Source organism: Myotis nattereri, assembly GCF_964212035.1.
Source record: "Myotis nattereri genome assembly, chromosome: 4".
Taxonomy (NCBI): Eukaryota; Metazoa; Chordata; class Mammalia; order Chiroptera; family Vespertilionidae; genus Myotis; species Myotis nattereri.
In genome coordinates, this window is record NC_138079.1 from 12999126 (window position 1) to 13020034 (window position 20909).

The window sequence follows — 20909 nt, forward strand, 5'->3', positions numbered from 1 at the left end:
CTCCCAGCCCTGGGATCAGCGGAGCCTCGAGGCCTCCTGGCACTGGGATCAGTGTCACAGGGGGCAGCGCCCAAACCCCCTGATCACCCTGTGGCTCTGTGTGTGACAGGGGGCGGGGCCACAACCTCCCTATCCTCCCTGCTCTGTTCATGACAGGGGAAGGCGCCCCAACCCCCTGATCAGCCCTGCTCTGTGCCTGATAGGGGGGAGCTCCCCACCCCCCTGATCACCCTGCGGCTCTGTGTGTGACAGGGTGCAGCGCCCCTCCCCCACAGGCCCTGCTCTGTGTGTGATGGGGTAGAGCCATAACCTCCCCATCGGCCCTGCCCTGAGTGTGACAGGGTGCGGCTCCCCAACCCCCTGATCCGCCTTGCTCTGTGTGTGACAAGGGGCGGTGCCCCAACTCCCCTATCGGCCCTACTCTGTGTGTGACAGGGGGGAGCTCCCCAACCCCCTGATCAGCCCTGCTCTGTGGGTGATAGAGGATGGCGCCACAACCTCCCCCCACGGGCCCTGCTCTGTGTGTGATGGGGTAGAGCCATAACCTCCCCATCAGCCCTGCCCTGAGTGTGACAGGGTGCGGCTCCCCAACCCCCTGATCCGCCTTGCTCTGTGTGTGACAAGGGGCGGTGCCCCAACTCCCCTATCGGCCCTACTCTGTGTGTGACAGGGGGGAGCTCCCCAACCCCCTGATGGGCCCTGCTCTGTGTGTAACAGGGTATGGAGCCCCAACCCCCTGATTGGCACTGCTCTGTGAGTGACAGGGTGTGGCGCCGCAACCTCCCTATCGACCCTGCCTTGAGTGTGACAGGGGGTGGTGCCCCAACCCCCGAATCGGCCCTACCCTGAGCATGACTAGGGGTGGCATCACAACCTCCAGATCCGCCCTGCTCTGCGCTTGACAGGGGGTGGCGCCCCAACTCCCCAATCAGCCCTGCTCTGAGCCCGACCAGGGGCTGCACCTAGGGATTGGGCCTGCCCTCTGCCACCCGGGAGCAGGCCTAAGCCAGCAGGTCGTTATCTCCCGAGGGGTCCCAGACTGCGAGAGGGCACAGGCCAGGCTGAGGGACCCCCATCCCCTCTGAGTGCACAAATTTTTGTGCACCGGGTCTCTAGTCTATATATAAAAGCCTAAGTGACCATTACAACCGAATGACCCAAAAGACCGGTCAACCGGTCGACCAGTCGCTATGATGCGCACTGACCACCAGGAGGAAGACGTTCATCTCAGGAGCTGCCCCCTGGTGGTCAATGTGCTCCCACAGGGGGAGCACCGCTCAGCCAGAAGCCGGACTTACAGCTGGCGAGTGCAGCTGCAGCAGGGGCAGGAGCCTCTCCTGACTCCGCAGCAGTGCTACTGAGCAGCGGCAGCAGGTGCAGCGGGCCGGGATGAGCACGAGCAGCTTGGAGCACTGCTACATCCCTTGGGAGATGTCCGACTGCCGGTTTAAGCCCAATTCCCCACTGCAGTCAGACATCCCCGAGGGGTCCTGGGTTGCGAGAGGGCACCGGCCAGCCCCTCCTGAGCACGAATCTGTGCACCGGGCCTCTAATATTGATCAAGTGCTTATTCAATTACAGGTTCCATGTTAAAATTTTCCCATGTGTTGTTTTTCGAAATCTTCTCTTACAACTTTGTAAGGCGGATGCTGCTATCCCTAGAGAGGGATATTTAGCCCTAGAGAAGTTGTATCTTACCCAAGCTAAAAAGAACTGAGATTCTAAAACACTTTAAGCAAAGGGCCTGCAGGTAGTGTTATCCAGGGCATTGTCTGGCTGTGCCCTTAGAGCTTAACTCAGGAATTCTGCATGTGAGGAAGGCCAGGGATAGGATGAGATGGCCAGGGGAGAATGGACACAGAGAGAAGGGCCCTGTGGACCACTGACATTGGAGTCAGGTTGCCTGCTAAGACCAAGTGGGGTAGGAGGAGGTGAAAGTGGTGAGCGTCTAGAACGGCAAGAACCAAGAGCAGGTACCAGAATTTCTGACTAGGTCTAAGAACCCCTGAGTGTGGAGACCACTCCCATATTTTTAGGAAGTTCTTTCTTAACAGACATTACTTTCCAGGGCAATATTCATTAGCCTGGGTGATAGTGCCAAGGAGTGGAGTTGTAGGCATGACTCCAGAGAAGAGGTTAGCTGGCTGTGGGTGATGGCATGTCAGGGGTGAGGCCTGGAGGCAGAGAAGAATTTAGGTGAGATCTCATAGAATTTCCCTGAGAAAGGGAAGGAAAACAACCTGAGGGTGTGATGCTGGGTGAAAAGAAGAAAATGAAGGATTGGGGATTTGGCATGGCCTAGGGGCAAGGTCAAAAGGCACACAGATCCACTAAGAGTCTGCATCTTGGTGAGAAATGTGTGGTCCAGGAAGCTGCCTGAATCCCCTTCAGATGGAACAAAACAAATGTTGTTTTTTCCAAATTCACAGAAAAGTGCCAGCTGTGTAGAAGTCTACCATTACTATTTCAAGAGTCATTTACACCAACATTTTACTTTACCTTTTAGTGCTTGCAACTGGTGAGTGGAATGTTCACAGGTTACCATAAGGGTGAACGAGTGGCAAGTAAACATTACTGGCAGTTCTTACAAAGACACAATCATGCTTTATTTGAGAGCTCTCTGCATTTGTACATTGGATGGGGGTGGGGGGACACTTGTGATCTGATGGTGTAGGGATATAGTCATGTTTTTTTTTGCTGGTGGAATAAGATGAATGCTTAATCAACAGTGTCCCAATACAGGCACCCTAAAGTCTGGGAAGTCTGAAAAATGAAGATGGGAGGCAGGTAAGGAGGTGCTGAGAGAATGCCAGAGCCCCGAGAGGCCTGGTTTGAGGAAGAGAGAAACTAAGTTCATTTTGAGACATTTTGGAGATTTAGGGAAAACCTCTTAAAAAATAGACTGACAGTTCAGAAATCAATCTTCTTCTCAGGGTAGATGATCTGAACCAGATGGAGCATGAGTTGGTCTCATTCCTCTGACAATCAGTTACCAGACTAAAGAGGTCCGTTTGCTCACACACATCAAAGCCCAATGAAACGGGAAGAGGAGTTTGCAGTAAAGAAAGTAGAGGTTTATTTAAGGGAATGGTGCCAAGCCTGGAGACACAGGTAAGCTAGTGCTTTCAGACTTGGCTCCCCGATGGCCCGCACAGGGTCAGACTATGTGCAGGAAAAAAATCATTAATCATGGTGACTGATGGAGTTGGGGTCATGGGCTCTACTGATAGGCTGGGGCCTGGGTAGGAAGTCGCTGATCATTGTATCAGGTCCTGATGTCAGCCATCATATCCTGTCTAGTTTCCTGAGGTTGTGGTTGGAAGGTCATTCTGCTTTCATGGGCCTGGGACTGAAACACAACCAAGGCCGAGATGTTATTTTTAATTTGACTGAAACTCTGTTTCCTTTGATCAACGGACCAGAGGCTTTATTCTTAAGACAGTTTGACTCTGACCAGAAACTAATGTCTTAAGGTCTTAATGATTAAGGGAGTGGATGTGCAGTATGTCATGGTGCTATTAGACTGGACACAGCTAGCTTTTTCCTTAGTGAAAAAGTTGTATTAAAGAACTGAAGTTCCGGTTTGGTTACAAATCTAAGGAAGAGCTATTTGGGCCCAAAAATCTGGGGCTCAACGAGAGAGTGGAGAGTGACATGGTAAGCAGGAAAGCTATCTATAATAGAGAGCTGGGGAATATCACAAGTCAAACTGCTGTGGTTCTCGGTCCTCTGCGGGGTGGGACATATTCTGGCCAGTTTGGCACTAAAGCCTATGGAGCTACAGCCTGGGGGACACAGATTCAGGTAACAACGTGAATTGTGTTCCCCCCAGACAAAGGGGAGGCCACCTTGTATAGTGAAAGTTCCCACCCAGGTTTCCATTAGGTCCTTTTTATAAAAGTGAGGTATTTAGATCGTGCAGTTCTGATGGGATAGGGCAGGTCTAAGTTAGTTGGTAGCACACGTGGGGCAGAGTGTGGGAAGCTGAGCATTCAGCCTGAGGTTCTTCCTGGTACAGGGAGCGTGCGAGGAACCCGTCAGCAGTTGGCCACGAGACTCCTATTAAAAACTTTTGACTCTCAGTTGACCGTCGGGAATCCATCTCAGAAGATAAATTCCTCCTCAGGGTTCACATCAAATAAATCTTTCTTCTTGGGGTCTACAGTGACAACAATGATCTGGGTAGCCTTGACTGCACCCCAGCACCCAATGCACACACATCATTAGGCTTGAATGAGAGTTGAAATGAGTTGAAATATTGACTTTTATACGTTCTTCAGGTTCTACTGCCAACTCATTCAACCAGCCAGCAAGAGCCACTGTCCATCCCAAATGCCTCATGTTTTGGGTCATAAAGACTCTGGTCTGGCCGCTCCCCTCAACAGAAGTGTTCTTTCTGTGTCACTGTCTAAATTTGAGAACTTTACTGTGTCCTGCTGTGATCAGTGACATTGTTCAAACCTTCTGATTTGAGTGGTCTGTAGCCTCAAAGGTTGGCAGCTCTCGGGACACTCATGAGCACGTGGGCAGGCACAGGCGTCTGTCTCATCACTGAGAGTAACTGCCAGCTTTTCAGAGCAGGACTGTGCTGAAATGCTTTCCTATCCCTCCATGAAATTGATACTTAATTCAAAAACACTGTCGAGGAGAATGTGTATGAGGGATGGGAGGGGAAGAGGTCTGTGTTGAGAGAGAAGAAACCAGAAGCCAGGTCACAAAGGGGAGATGATGCCTGAAGCCTCTTTGCAATCTGGTGAGGGGGACTCAGAAGGCAGCTGCCACTGCAGAGAACGTGGGCATGAGTCACTGTGGGCGGGGGAGGATTCCATGGAGGAAGTCTGTGATAAATGTACATATTGAGACAGGGATTGTGCATCTGGGGGTATTTTTGGTCCAAAAATAAAGTGCCAAAATGTTCTGGTGACTTGTTGAGAATCTGTACCCGTACAGGCATGGAACCAGAGGCAGTCATGTTCAAGTGCTAAAAAACGTGTCAATGAACGAGTAACTGTTGTCTCAGCCACGGCTTGTGTTGTAAAGGGTGGATATAGTTCCCACAAACTGTGCCAGGCTGGTCTTCAGGACGTATGAGCTAACGGCTCTCATAGGATGGGCAGGGTGCTTTAGATTTAGGATCACGACGAAGCCGGATTGCTCAGGCATCGCCTCCATTGATTTGTTCAAGAGTGTTTCCTGAGCACAGTTGGGACCCCCTGCTGTGGTAGCCCACAGCCCAGCATGGTCTCTGTTCTTGAAATTCAGTGGCTTCAGCCCTGCCCCTCTGCAGTTTGTGTGGGCAGAAATCCCACCTCCTTTCCCTCCTAGAACCTTAGGGCCTGGGGGTATGGAATATGGGAGGGGTGGGGGGGGGGCGGTTGTCCAGCTTCCAGCTCTGCACTGGAGAGCTGGGTGGTTACAATACGGGCAGCCAGGGTGAGTCCTATGGACTGTGTCTGTGTGTCCTGCAGATGGTCACTGCTCAGGCAGAGGATGTGGGTCAGGGCTGGAGATGTCCTTTGAATTCAATAGGAAAGAAGCCTCCGCAGACCCTGGGAGAGGCAGGGTGAGGGTGTGGAGAAGCAGATGACAGAGATTCAAGGAGCAGCAGGGAAGATAGCGAGGGAGACAGGCCTTTTCACCTTACAGACTCAGGGCTTTCGGGGGTGTGTCTAAGAAGCACGTACTATTTTTGTAACTTAACCCCCCCCCCACATATTTTTAAAATGAGTAAATGAAGGATGGAAAGTGGAGTTACTAAGGGAGGTCTTTCTTGCAGAAGGTTTGGCTGTGAAGACAAGAGGGGGTGCAGGTGTGTGTGTATAGGAGGGCTTGGGGCAGCAGAGTCTGCTTTAAGGTGGAGATCTCAGTGAGGCTGCTGATCTCAGAGGACAAGTGCCAGACAGTGACGTGAGGATCCTGAGCAGGGGGGTGGGGGTGAGGGTGGGGGGGAATCCAGAGTCCCCAGGGAGGAGGGTTCCAGGTTTACCTGTGCTTGATCTTGTATAAATCCAGAAGTTCTGAGAGATAGCGGGGGGCCTGGTCCAGCAGGCCGTGCCTTCTCCTTCCTTTATCAGGGATGTGTAGAGGCTCAACCAAGATGGTAAGCTATCCTCCTAGGTGCTGGGGATTAAAAAACCCTGAGAAGACCTGGTTCTTGTATTTGAACTTTCAGGTTATAAGAAGGAAGATAGTTTTGCAATAAATAAATAAATAAATAAATAGGAAAACGGGGTAATAAGAGCTGAAATCAGGGCATGGACAAAGGGGCAGTGATGGGGAAAAGGGTGTCCTGTACTTGGGGTGAGAGACCAGGTAATGCAGAAGCCTTCTGTTGAGCAGGTCTTTTAGCAGCTTCACATCACATATGATTCCCTATAGATGGGCCTTAAAAAACCAACCACCTTTATTCCGATGAGGACCCAAGGGTTTTGATCTTGGAGTAAACATGGGTTTTGTAGTTATAGCCCATTATTGTGGATTCCGTCAAAAGCAAGGAAAAGGCAGAAGAATTGGCAGTTAGGTGCACAAGTGCATATACTCCTCCCAAAATACTTAACCATGAAGGCAGAAATCCTCCTTAAAAGAAGATGAAGTTCTTAAATGGTTTCACCAATTCAGTTACACCAGCAAGGATCTTGTTGCTATCAAGTGAATTGAGTTGGGGCCTAACAGCAGCTAATCTCTTTAATGGGGAGATCCAAAAATACACACAGACACTTGTCTTTGTATTTCTAAGGCCGTGGTTGGCAAACCGTGGCTCGAGAGCCACATGCGGCTCTTTGACCCCTTGAGTGTGGCTCTTCCACAAAATACCTCGTGCGGGCGCGCACGTACAGTGCGATTGAAACTTCGTGGCCCATGCGCAGAAGTCGGTATTTTGTGTAAGAGCCGGTATTTTGTGGGAGATCCACACTCAAGGGGCCAAAGAGCCGCATGTGGCTCGCGAGCCGTGGTTTGCCGAGCCGCAGTTTGCCGACCACTGTTCTAAGGAGATCAGACAGGTAAACTGAGCAGCAATTTCTGTAGACTGACTTCAGGATGCTCTAGGCTGCTTCCACCTTTTGCAATCAACTCAGGAAAATTTGCAAAAACTCCAAGTCAAATAATTTTGGTCTACTTAGAACTGTTTAAAAAACGGGGTGACTACTCACTTCTGATTTCTACAGCAGGGATCAGGAGAGCTGCAGCAGCCTGCTGCAAACCTCACAATGTAATAAGCTTCCCAAAACTCCATCCTTGAAGATGATTTTCTGAGGGGAAGTGGGAGCGAGAAAATGAAACGTCGATGTTAGGGCTCTCTCCATTGATTCGTGTCTTTTTTCCTCAGAACAGTTTTTATACATTTCTTGAGTTTCTTTCCCCAAGACTTTGGGTTACCATCTGAATACAGCAATGAAGAAAATACTGGAGTTTAAAAAGTTCAGGCCATTTGACATGGGTGTTTCTTCTAAGGAAATACCTGGACAGTGTGTACAGTAAGAAAATGCTGGAAATAGCCTAAATATCAAGAGTAGGTGATTGGTGAGATAAACACTGGTATAGCCCACAGCAATAGGCTTCTTGTTATGGTTGTAGCTCAGCAGTGGTAGAGCCATAATTGGAAACCATAATTGGAAATGTAACTGAAGTAGGGAATTTTTTAAATGGCCCACAGGCAAATTTTTCAACTAAAATCAACAAATTGTGTAAGTGAGATGTATGAGACTTTTAACAATCATTAAGTTCTGATAGCAGTCTGCTCTTTATCCCAAGACACACTGCCTTCCATATGGAGAAAATAAAAGGCATTTCTCAGTCACCTTATCAGGGCTAGTTTCCTCTATAAATAGGAAAACAAATCTGGTGAAGCAGCTCCTGCAAAAACAGCTTGCTAGGATGTCATCAAGGTGAATGGATACTTTAATTTTAATAATAATGGAAGTTAACACTTACGGTGTGCTAAATTCCAAACAGTGTACAAAGGTTTAAAATCATCTTCCCATTCAATTCTCACCCTAGCCCAGGAGGTGGGACCCTGGTATTTATAGTGGGGTGGGCTTGGGTTTGCTCCACTTCTCTTTCCAAACAAAGTTTTGGGGGTCACCACTGCAGGGGTGTTCACTTTTCAGTTTTTAAACCCACTGCTTATAATTCTGAAAGATCCTCCTGTTATAGGTGGTCAGTACAGTTAAGTGGCTTGCTTCAGAAATGTAACTGAAGTAGGGAATTTTTTAAATGGCCCACAGGCAAATTTTTCAACTAAAATCAACAAATTGTGTAAGTGAGATGTATGAGACTTTTAACAATCATTAAAATTAAAATTATTCATTTGAACTAAATATTCTTGGATAAAATAGTTTTTAAAAATGTTATTGATTTAAAAGTTGTCCTGAGCCCAGCCAGTGTGGCTCAATGGTTGAGTGTTGATCTATGGACCAGAAGGTCATGGTTCGATTCCTGGTCAGGGCACATTGCCAGGGTTGTAGGCTCGAACCCTACTGGGAGGCATGCAGGAGGCAGCCCATCAATGATTCTCTCTCATCATTGATGTTGCTATCTCTCTCTCCCTCTCTGAAATTAATAAAAATCTATTTTTAAAAAAGCTATCTTGAGTGTTTTGGCAATTTTGACAAATTACTTTTTCCTCCTATGTAGATTTTGTACACATCATGAATAAATGTGGACTTTACCACATATGCCTGCTTTTGTGTTCTTTTAGAAAGGTTGAAAATCTATTGTCTTTGTGGTAAAAATAACGGGGTGGTTGAGAAAGTGGCCTGAGGTGTGAACTTGGAGGCCTCTTGAGCCTCTGGTGTCACAGGCTGCTGGGCGGGGTGGTGGGGAGGTGGCTGGCTGGCCACTAAGTGCGTTTATGAAGGAGGACAACGATCAGGTTGGGTTGGAGTCGGATCACTCACAAACCACTAGCTCTTATTTGGAGAGGAATGTTCCAGAAGGTTATCTTTAAGGGGAAAACCCCATTTGGACTGGAATTTCTAAGAAAGAAAGGAGGAAGTGGTGCTCTCTGAAGATAGAGCCCGAATCCCTTTGCTTGATGACTGGGCGAAGACGACCAAGGAACTGGGCAGTGCCCCACTCCAAGGCCGAAGAGGCCCAAGGGACCCCAGCCCATCCCCTGTCGCTGCCACTGAGGTTCTCACTCAATACCACACTGAGTGCGGCTGGCTGGGAGGGGAGGGGGTGGGTAGCAAACCCAATGGTGCCCTGGGAGGGGGGCACTCCACCTGGTAAACCCCCTGACTTCATTAACAGGCCTCTGGACATGCTAAAACCGCGGTCAACCTTGAAACCGGGAAATTCCCAGTGGGAATTTATGCAAATGTGGTCCGTTACAGAAAAAAGTATAAAAAGCAAACCATGATTTGGGCTATTTTTGGCTTCGGAAAGAAAGCCCAAGTACAGCAGGAAGCCACTGCTCCGGAGTTCACCTCCAGCTCAGGGTGCGCTCAGGCATGGAAGTGTTTTCACAAGAAATCGCCGTCCTCCTGAGCCCTGCGGGAGCCAGGCTCTGGGCCGGCCCGGGGACACTGGAGGCCCGAGTGACCATCACGCTGGGCCGGTCCAGCGCCAAGTGGAGCCAGAGGCTGAAGAGGCCTCGCAGCGCACTCCTAGCATCCTCTACCCCCGCCCTGGGGTATAGTTTTGGTCGGGTATCCCACTGTGCCCCTCAGCTTGCCCACCCAGGCCTACGTTCCTCCTAGTTTGTCCCAAGAGGCCCGGTTCTGTGTCCCTTTGGGCCCAAGGGCTGGCAGCGGGCGGGTCTGCTATCAAGAGCGGCGGGAAAATAGGAAGGAAAGGGGGAGAGGGGACAGAAAGAGGGTGGTGTTTTCCCTTGGATTCCTCATCGCCCCTGGACAGACCCGCGATGTTTCCTGCCATCCGAGGTCCAGCATCCCCAGTCCAGGCTCGCGCGTGCCCTCACCACTGCGCCTCCACGACAGTCTTTCCACGAGGATTTGGCCCGCAGGCCAGGGGGTCCCCGCGGCACATCCCCACCCCAGCTCCGGGACAGACTGGGAGAAGCCACGCTCCAGCCAGGAGCACCGTGGAGCCAGCTCCCTGTTGCAGCCTCGCCCAGTTAATCCTTCTCGACTTCCAGTCCCGAGCGCGGGGACACTGGGCCGGGGTGGGGAGGGGACCGTCACAGCTCCGGCGGGTAGCAGACTTTCCCACGCAAACACCCCGCCCCCAGGCCAGTGGACTAGTCTCCGGGGCCGATCTTTCAGGAGCGAAGTGCCAACCACAGGTGGTCCGGGTTCTGCGTGACCTGGGGGCTCTGTGGACCTTCTCCTCCGAGTAGGGACTTCGCCGGGGCAGCCGGAGCGCCCAGTTCAGAGGGGCACGTTCCGCCGCGCCTCCCCGGCCCGGCCCCCACGGGGAACTTTTCTCCCCCCGCAACTTGGCCGCGGGGCCCCGTGCGCCCCCGGGGTTCCCCGGCCTGAAGCCAGGAACGGAGACGGCCCCGAAGCCTAGCCTCCGGGGGAGGACCAACGGGCTCGCAGCTTCAGACGCCGGTAACTCCCCCGCCCTCTCCGGGCGGCCAGACGCCCTGGGCGGCGCCGGCCTCCGGGTGTGGATGTTCCCGACGCGCAACGCGGGCTCCGCGCGCGGCGACCCGGGCCCTCCCTGCGTCCTCTCCGCGGCGGCCGCTGGAGGGGACACCGCGGCCCGGCCCTGCAGCGACTGCCCCGGTTCTCCAGCGCGAGGATCTCTCGGTCCCGGGCCGAGCAGCGGAGGCTCGGTCCCGGCGCTGCCGAGAAGCTTCGGTTCTTAACTTTCGTCGGAAACCGGCCGCGGGGCAGAGGAGAGGGGACGCGCGCCTCCCCGCGCGCCTGGCCCCGCCCGCCCGCCCACCGCGGCGGGAAAGCCCCCGCGCTCCTCCCACCCGCGGGGCTCTCCAGCCTCCGGTGCCCGCCAGCAGCAGCTGCCTGGCGCTCGCTTCCGCCGGCCGGGACGCGCAGCGCCCCGCGTTCCTGGAGCCGCCGGGGACCAGGGCGGTGACCGCGGAGCGCGTCCCGAGTCCCCGTCGCCCTGCCCCGCGCCCCGGCCGACGGCATGGTGCTGCTGGCCGGGCCCGGGCCGGAGGGCGGCGGGGCGCTCTGCGTGTCTTCGCAGCCGCCGTCCCCACCGCGGGAGGCGAAGGCCCGGGAAGACCCCGCTGACTACGAGGAGTACGAGGACTTCTCGCGCCTGCCCGACACCCGCAGCATCGCCTCGGACGACTCCTTCTACCCTTCCCTCAGCCGAGAGGAGTCCGGCGCCGGGAGCGCGGAGAGCGTCTCGGAGGCAGTCTCCGAGGGCGTCCCGGAGGCGGCGACCCTCCTGCGCGCCGCCTGCGCCAACGACGTGGGGCTGCTGAAGGCGCTGGTGCGGCGGGGTCCGCGCGCGGAGGAGGTGCAGGAGACCGACCCGAACGGCCGGGTAAGCGGGCGTCTCCGCAGGTTCGGGTCTCCTTCATCGTCCCCCCCCCCCTCCCCATTCCCCGCACCACGCGGATCCCCACTCTGCTCAGGTCCCGCGGGGACTTGGCCACTGTAAAGACCGCCCTTTCCTCGCTCTCGGGGCGAGAGGCGCGTGGAGCCCTGGGTGGTGTGCCCGTCCTAGGTGGGGGCGGGGGAGTGCGATTCGTCCGAGGTCACATCCCCGCGGGCGCCGCACCCCTCCCGCGTCCTCACCGGACTAGGCGGGCTCCCATTCCCCGCCTCGGGGTCCCCTGGGCCCTGACTTCCCCCGGGGCGGGCGCCGGATGCGGGTCGGACGCCTCTCCTTGGCCTCTTTCACCTGGGTCCCCTCTGACCGTCCGTTTCCTCGCCTGGAGGGACCACCCCTTCCTCCCAGCGCCCACGGAGCGATCTCCGAACTGGTGTCCCCAGGGTCACTACCACTAGCCAGGGCCATCTCCCGACCTCGTCCCCCGCCTCCCCCCCCCCCCGTCTCCCTCTTCCCCCTCCCCGCCTGGGGACCGCAGCACCGGGCCTGGCACCCAAGGGGTAGGGCAGGCGCGGGTGGGGGTGGGGAGAGAGGCACTGGGTATCTATCTATCTATCCGTTAGTAGGGCTAAGACTCAGCGCCCGCAGGAAACGTTTCGAAAAGGAAAGAAAAAGTTGGCTTGTACAGACTTGGAAGACTGGCTCGCCAAACACCACCCACCGAGCACTAGGAGGGAAAACCCACAGGGTGACCACCGTGGCCACGTGCCCGCCTGTCGGTGCTGTGTGCACACGCCGCGGTGTGACCGGCTGGTGACACTCCCAGGTCCCGGGGGACCCGTCAGCCTAGCACAGATCAGGGATGCAATGCGCTCAGGAGCCACAGCTGAGAGGAGATAGGCGCTTTCGCCCCGTGCCCTTGGTTTATCTCTGGAGGGGGGAGTGTGATGGGAGGGAGAGGGAGGGAGGTTGTCTCCTGTGGTCTGGGCAGAGCTTTAGCAGGATGCGCTGGGAGTGTCACAGGTAGGTGTCCAGCACCAGCTTGTTGTAACGTGTCAGACAAGCTGGCCCCAAGTTTCCTAGGGCTGCAGAGGCTAAAGTGGGCCCTCCGGGCAGCATCGCGTGGGGCCTGCGGGGACACTGGGCAGTGCCACAGCCTAGCCCTCCCTCTGCCCTCCCCGGCAGTGACTGGGGTTTTGAGCTTCTTTCTCCAGCTCTACTTTCACTTTTTCAAAGTGAGTTTTCACATGCAGATGTTTATAGCAAAGACTTCTTTCCTGAAGCCCACCAGGATCGATCACAAAGGCAGAGTAGGTCTCTCCCATGTGCTGGGCAGCCCTGGGTCTCCAGTGGGCTCTAAGGGGCGGGGGGTGGGGGGCACTGGCAGCGCTTGCCCCGCCTAGTCCCCACCCCGAGGCTCCGCTGGGCTCAGATTTATTATGTTCTCTTTGGGGGTAAAAAAATAAAAGTTTGAAAACGGCTGCCTCAGAGCCAAGTGAGAATAATGGAAACCACTCCCAGGGGGCTTGGGTCTCTCAGACCCAGTTTCTGGGCAACTTTTGAAAGCCCCTCCGTCCGCACAGAGTGAGGAGAGGGCAGTGGGATGGAGAGGCTGGCTCAGCCTCCGGAGGCGCTGCCTCTTTTCTCCCTGTAAATACTGGTAGGTCCTGGGGCTGTGAGCGTGAGATGCCCTCACACACAGCACTCGGCGTGGCCCTTGGTCAGGCACTGACCTGCCTTCTCCTTGCTCTGAAAAGTGCATCCTCCACTCCTTTTGTCTTCTGCCAGGCAAAGCGTGTGCTCTTGGCTTTTCCCTGGGTCGAGAGCCCTTTGTTTCTCTGCGTTGTACCCCGCCTCTCTGCTCCCCACCAAATCCAGGTGGAGAAATGACATATGGCCCGCCACCCACATGACTCTGGGGGTCTTCTGTCTCCCGGTCAGAAGGAGCAAGTCCTGTGTCCTGTGCTCTGAGTAGGGCAGGAGAGAGCTTCTGATCTCCCGGTGACTTCTAGGTGCTATTGCCCAAACAGTCTCCGTCTTCCTGAAAAACCGAGAGAATAAAATGTCCCATGTGCAAATGCACAACCCTGTGGCACATGGAGTTGAGTCACTGCGCAGGGGTTCACTGCAGACTGACTGTGTGCAAGACACACATGTTAGGTACTCTAGGAGACTTGAAGATGAACCAGTCTCGGCCTTTGAGAGTCTTCACCTTTGAGATAAGGAGAGAAGAGCTCAGAGAGCTCCTCCGTGCTTAGAGACAAACCTCCCTGCCCCTGAGATAAACCAAAGGCACAGGGTCTCACCAGTTTCTAAGTAAAAGCACCTGCCTTCTGTCAGCTGTGCCCAGTCCAGAGGCAGGATGGGAAAAGGTACGAGGGACAGGTGTCTTGGGTGCAGGGAGCTGAGAACAGTCCTGGCAGCCTCGTGAGGGGAGACGTTTGGAGGCAATGGCAGGCAGGTGCAGTGTGATTGGTCATGGTGTGGCACAGAGCGGGGAATGTGGGAGCTTAAGCTGGGAGGCTGACCTGGGCCAGGTGATGAGGGGCCAGGTTGCAGGCACCGGAGTGTCCAACCTTGGGGCCACACGCTACGCTCACGCACTGCCTTCAGGTTCTTATGGGAGGGTCACCTTCTTAAGGAGGCCTTTCCTCTTACTCTATCTAAGCCAGTAGCACCTGGAGCTGGGTAAGGGCCACCCGGAGTTCAAAGGTGGTTATTTGAGACATTAGGTGGCATTTAAGTAAAGATATATTGACGAAATCTGGGGGAGAGGGACTGGCAAATGCGAAGGCCCTGAGGCAAGAGCCCTTTGGGCCTGGTCTACACGTGACCAGGGTTAGTGACAGTAAAAACCTCACAGAAAGCCCTAGAGCAGTGGTTCTCAACCTTGGCTGCACATTAGAATCACCTGGGAATCTTTTTAAAATCCTGATTTCTGGGCCTCATCCTCCGGAAATTCTGTTTCTTTGTTACTCATGTTGTGGCCCCACCCATAACAAAGAAACAGAATTTCCAGAGGATGAGGCCCAGAAATCAGGATGTTAAAAAGATTCCCAGGTGATTCTAATGTGCAGCCAAGGTTGAGAACCACTGCTCTAAAGGCTTTGGGAGGTTTTCTGAGCTGTGTTTGTGGAGCTGCTGATCTCTGGTAGTTAAGAAGGGAGCGCTGCCTTATCGGACAGATGTTTCATTGGATTTAAGTAACTAAGGGTTGCGTGTGTTTTGCTTAAGAATATATGTTCTTTCCTGGCTCCTGAGATTGGGAGAATACTGGCTGTGGCTCAGCACACAATTTTGCTTCTAGAATATTTATTGCTCTAAAAGGATTGCATAATTTAAGATGCAACATGTAAATATTTGTGCAGTAATTCTCTGGTAGCAGTCAAAGTGTGCTCTCGCTGTCTTTTAGATTTACGGTTGTTTTGTTCCCTTGGAAGTAGGGACAATGAAAGCTGCCATGATTCTTTTTCTTAATTCTTCTCTTCTACTTATTATCTCCAGAGGCTCACCTTTACGGTGACGGCTCTGGAGACCGCACTGCAGCCAAGGGAAGCGTGTGTGCTGTCTTCACTCCGGAAGGAATGTCAGAAAGCTCTTGAACCAAAATAGGCAATTATGCTATGTTGAGAACATTGCACTCCTTTCTTGATGTCATTCTTCTCAGGCATGTTTAGGTTCCAGGGTCTCCGTGACACTTTTCATACGTCCCTCCACCCATTTGCTCTGTCAACTCGCTCATCACACACCGAGTATGGGGCTGTCTCCCTTTACTCTTAAAGGGTTTCCATGCTTCGTTGGTTTGTAGGGGTGATCAGGACCTTTATCTTGACAGACACATTTGGTTGTTGTTGGTGCTGTTTTGAAGGCTACAGAAGATGTAGAAACTTTGGACTCACTTTTCCCTAAAATGAGAACCAAGTTGTTTAGAGTTCACACCTGGTCCCCCTACATTTTCTAGGCCTTGGTCTTGATGGCCTGCATGTGCACTAGAGAGCAGACACAGTGAGGCCTCCAATGCATATGCTTAGGGCCATCAATCACAGAGAAAGGGGGTGGAGAAGGGAGCCCCAGGGGCTGGTGCAGAAAAGTGTGTCAGCTGAAGTGAGCCTGGAAAACCTGGGCTCGGTGGGCAGGCTGACAGATGTCTGCCTCTTCCTCCTCCATTGACCATGGCTGGGGGTGCTCTGGGCCCCCCCTGTGTGTGTGTGTGTGTATGTGTGTGTGCTTTTAAAGGACTTATTTTTTTTTTTTAGAGCAGTTTTAGGTTCACAGAAAAATTGAGGGGAAGTACACAGATTTCCTGTATACCCTGCCCTGACACATAGACAACCTCTCCCATTCTCAACATCCCCACTGGTGGTACATTTGAATCTACATTGACCTGTCATTATCAACCAAAGTCCATAGTTTGCACTGTGGCTCACTCTTGGTGTTGTGTATTTCATGGGTTTGGACAATTGTATAATCTGTTTTTATCATTATACTAGCGGCCTGATGCACGAAATTCGTGCAAGAGTAGGCCTTACTTCCCCTGGCTGCTGGCACCAGCTTCCCTCTGGCACCTGGGACCCAGGCTTCCCTCGCAGCACCGGCTGGAAGGTTGTCCGGAAGGATGTCCGGTATAATTAGCTTATTACGCTTTCATTATTTTAAATCATAGAAAGTATCCCATGTGTTTTCATATAAGTCTATCAGTTATCTATGGCCACAGCAATGCTGCATAACAAGTAACTGAAACCTCACTGATGTATACAGCAGCAAACATTTTTCTGAGTTAAGCGTGGCCCAGCTCAGCTGACCCTGCTGGACTTGCATTCAGTTGGGGTCAGCTGCGGATGGCAGGACCAGGAGGGCTTGGCTGGGGTCACTGCTCCATGTGGCCACTCATCCTCCAGCAGCCTGGCCTGGGCTCATTCTCCGTGGCAGGCTCTGGGTTGCAAGACAACAAGTAGAGCCAATAAGGTTCAGTGTCACTTCTGCTGAAGCAAGTCACAAAGCCAAGTCCACATTTATCCTGTTAAGTGTGAATTAGCTTTTGTTTGTATAGGATGTTATTCACTAAGCATGTGTTTATTTATTCATTTTAAACTTATTTTTATTAAGGAAAGTGTTAGATAGATACTGGAGTGAGTAGGTGGCACCAAGACCCTCCCTGTCCCAATCATCCAGCATCAACAAGCAGCTGCTCCCACAGGCCTGTTTTTTTTTTGTTTTTTTTTTTAATATATATATTTTATTGATTTTTCACAGAGAGGAAGGAAGAGAGATAGAGAGAGTTAGAAACATCGATGAGAGAGAAACATCGATCAGCTGCCTCCTGCACATCCCCCACTGGGGATGTGCCCGCAACCCAGGTACATGCCCTTGACCGGAATCGAACCTGGGACCTCTCAGTCTGCAGGCTGACGCTCTATCCACTGAGCCAAACCGGTTTCGGCATCCACAGGCCTGTTTTAATTTTGACGGGAAGGTTACACTAAACACTGCTTTTTGTGTGTTTGTGTGGATGAAGGTTTCAGATGTTTGGAAGGACCACGGTCACTGGATTTTGGAGCTGGGAGGGGTCTTAGGGGTCACTGGCCCCATCATTTTGTAGTTGAAGAAAGTGGGGCTCAGAGTCTCAGGAGAGCTGTGTTCTAGAACATGATGCTGCTTTAAACCCACATGGGTCTCTCCCAGGGGCTTCTGAGCTTTTCACCTTTGCCTCCTCGATACACCTGAGAAATGGGTTAGCTAGATATTCGGTGGGGTGTTTGCAGCGATTTTGAACATCCAGTTTCCTTTCCATCCTATGCTTGTAAAGGAGAGGTGTTATAAAAATCTAAAACAATAATAGGTTATATGAACTTTTCTGGACTCTCAGTTATTCATCTAACATTCCTATCAATATAATATGCAGGCTATTATTCAAAACTGTTTTGAATGATAACTTCTGGTAGATAGGACTACAATATAGGAAAAGCTGCAAGTGTTATTTAACTGATTGTAAATGATTAAAATTCAAACCTTCTTATCAGAGCCTTAGGTCAGTAACTCTTTAATAGTTACAGGATAACGCAGATTTTCTCTTTCTTCCTGAGTCTGTCATGATAGCTTTTATTTTTCTAGGACACTGTCCCATTTTTTTCTAAGTTTTAAAGGTTAATAGATGGAATTTTTGTAGTTCTGTTTTTCAGTGTCTGCTATAACTATATTATATCCTGTTTTTTGAAATTGTGCTGTTTTTCTTTTGTGACAAATATTGTAAAAAATATCCAGTTTATTCAATTTTTGCCTTAGGTCTGTTTCTTTCTAACCTTTGTCATCAATTTATGCCTTTTTATTATTATGTGTGTTCAAAGAGGTTAGATTTTACAAAAAAATTTTAAATTTTTTTAAATTAATTTCAGAAAGAAAGGGAGAGGGAGAGAGAGATAGAAACATCAATGATGAGAGAAAATCATTGATTGGATGCCTACTGCATGCTCGCCTACTGCATGCTCACCCACTGGGGATTGAGACCACAATACGGGCATGGTTCGATGGGAAATCGAACCATGACCTCCTGCTTCATAGGTTGGTGCTCAACCACTGAGCCACACCAGCGAGGCACCATGAGGTTAGATTTTAAGATGAAGTAGGATATTAAGAATCCTTGATGTCATTCAGTATGCGTGTACATAACAAATTTGAAAGAAGCTATTTTTAAATGGTATCCCTGAATTTGAAAGGCAGTTGAAGGTGGATTTTACTTATTTCTACTAAATCAGAGATACAGAAATTAGGGTAGATATGAAATCCCAAGTGATGGTTAGGTTGAAGGCAAAATTGGATTGGGGTGGTGGGATTTGAGAGCAATTTCAAAGTAACATAAAAACAAACGTATGTTTCCAAGGCATATTGTGTCAGCTCTGAATATTCAGATCCCAAGTCGGCATGTGATGGGATGAAGAACTGAGCGTTTGTCTCTGGCCTCTGATTCTGAGATGTAACTCTTGAATGAGAGGCCACACCTGGTGAGGGACTGGCCAGCTGAGAGGCGTAGGCAGGGGATGTGGAGGGAAGCTGTTGAAGAGGCAGAAGCAGTGCTCATGGGAGGTGCCCAGTAAAGGGCATTAAATACATTTACGGTAGCACATTTTCTGAGACAAGGGAGGGCACATGAAGTTGGTTTAAAAATAGGGGAAGACAAGAGAATTAAGCTGAGTGAAAAAAGTGCACTTTGAAGGATTATATACTGTATGATTCCATTTGGTAACATTCTTGAAATGATGCAATTATAGAGATGGAGAACAAATTAGAGGTTGCCTAGGTTAAGGCTTTGGGGAGAGAAGGGGGTGTTAGTTACACTAATAGGATAGCTGGAAAGGAGGGGGCGGAACAGCCCTAAATCTAGATTATGGAGGTGGTTACAGGGAGTTATACCTGGGTTAAAATGGCATAGAACTGTGTGCTCACGCGTGCGTGCATGCACACACACACACACACACACATACAGATAACTTCTGAACAGGCTCTGGACCACAGCAATGTCTATTTCATGGCGGTGCTCTTGTGCTATTAATTATGCAAGACGCTGGCATTGGGGAGGATGGCTGAAGGAGGCAACTTTTCATTGGTTGCTTCTTGTATGTGCCCTGACCAGGGATGGAACTGGCAACCTTGGTGTATCAGGACTATGCTCTAACTCAGTGATGGCGAACCTATGACACACGTGTCAGAGATGACACGCGAACTCATTTTTTTGGTTGGTTTTTCTTTGTTAAATGGCATTTAAATATCCTATCTAATAAAAGAGAAACATGGTAATTAGCCGTACATCCGCTACCCTTCCCATTGGCTAATCGGGTGATATGCAAATTAACTGCCAGCCAAGATGGTGGCCGGCAGCCAGGCAGCTTGAAGCTAACATGAGGCTTGCTTGCTTCAGTGACAGAGGAAACCAACGTTCCCCGCCTGCCGCTGCCGGCCTCTGAGCTTGCAGTTTGAAACATTGTTACAAATATAGAAGCTAAACAAAACCCCAGAAACCTGCTTTCAGCCAGCCGGGATCTCAGAGCTGGAGCTGATACAGTGTTTCGATTGTAGAACCCAAACAAACCAGATACCTGCTTTCAGCAGCAGAGGCCTCAGAGCTGGAGCCAGAGCTAAAGCTGGCCCAGAATAAAAAAAAAGAAAAAAAGGAGCAGTTGGGAGCTTCAGTCACCCGCCAGCCTGAAAACAGCCTTCAGCCCCTCACCCAGACTTGCCAGGCACTCCAGTGGGGACCCCCACCCTGAAGGGTGTGTGACCAGCTGCAAACAGCCATCATCCCCTCACCCAGGCTGGCCAGGCACCCCAGTGGGGACCCCCACCCTGATCCAGGACACCCTTCAGGGCAAACCAGCCGGCCCCCACCCGTGCACCAGGCCTCTATCCTATATAGTAAAAGGGTAATATGCCTCCCAGCACTGGGATCAGCGGGACTGAGAGGCCTCCCGGCACTGGGATCAGCATGACAGGGGGCAGCGCCCAAACCCCCTGATCGCCCTGCGGCTCTGTGTGTGACAGGGGGCGGGGCCACAACCTCCCTCTCGGCCCTGCTCTGTTCATGACAGGGGAAGACGCCCCAACCCCCTGATCAGCCCTGCTCTGTGCCTGATAGGGGGGAGCTCCCCAACCCCCTGATCACCCTGCGGCTCTGTGTGTGACAGGATGCAGTGCCCCAACCCCCCCTCCCCCACGGGCCCTGCTCTGTGTGTGATGGGGTAGAGCCATAACCTCCCCGTCGGCCCTGCCCTGAGTGTGAGAGTGGCGGCGCCCCAACCCCCTGATCAGCCCTGCTCTGTGGGTGATAGAGGGCGGCGCCCCAACCCCCTGATCCGCCCTGCTCTGTGTGTGACGGGGGAGCTCCTCAACCCCCTGATGGGCCCTGCTCTGTGCGTGACAGGGGGGAGCTCCCCAACCCCCTGATTGACCCTGCTTTGTGCATGACAGGGTACGGAGCCCCAACCCCCCTGATGGGCCCTGCTCTGTGCGTGACAGGGGGCGGCGCCCCAACTCCCCAATCGGCCCTGCTCTGAGCCCGACCAGGGGCTGCACCTAGGGATTGGGCCTGCCCTCTGCCACCCGGGAGCAGGCCTAAGCCAGCAGGGCGTTATCTCCCGAGGGGTCCCAGACTGCAAGAGGGCACAGGCTGGGCTGAGGGACACGCCCTGCCCCTCGAGTGCACACATTTTTGTGTACCGGGCCTCTAGTATTAAGTAAATACCAAAAATATAAGTCTTTGTTTTACTATGGTTGCAAATATCGAAAAGTTTCTATATGTGACACGGCACCAGCGTTAAGTTAGGGTTTTTTCAAAATGCTGACACGCCGAACTCAAAAGGTTCACCATCACTGCTCTAACCAACTGAGCTACCTGGCCAGGGTGGAAGGTAACTCTTAAGAATGGTTAAGATGGTAAATTGTATGTTATATGTATTTTACCACAATAAAAATATTGGAGGGCATTACCT

At 52.0% G+C, this 20909-nt stretch overlaps 1 protein-coding gene across 2 annotated transcripts in view; it reads left to right on the forward strand.

Annotated features, from left to right (window-relative positions):
• Nucleotides 1-11055: 11055 nt before the first annotated feature.
• Nucleotides 11056-20909, forward strand: part of ANKRD33B (ankyrin repeat domain 33B) — a gene marked incomplete at its 5' end in the record, with an annotated part of 61329 nt that continues 51475 nt past the window's right edge. The window contains one exon of one of the 2 annotated variants that reach the window (XM_081089966.1): nucleotides 11056-11421. In XM_081089966.1, the coding sequence (XP_080946092.1) occupies nucleotides 11056-11421 (366 nt within the window). The remainder of the gene's footprint in view (nucleotides 11422-20909) is intronic. The other variant, XM_081089967.1, reaches the window with a different exon arrangement.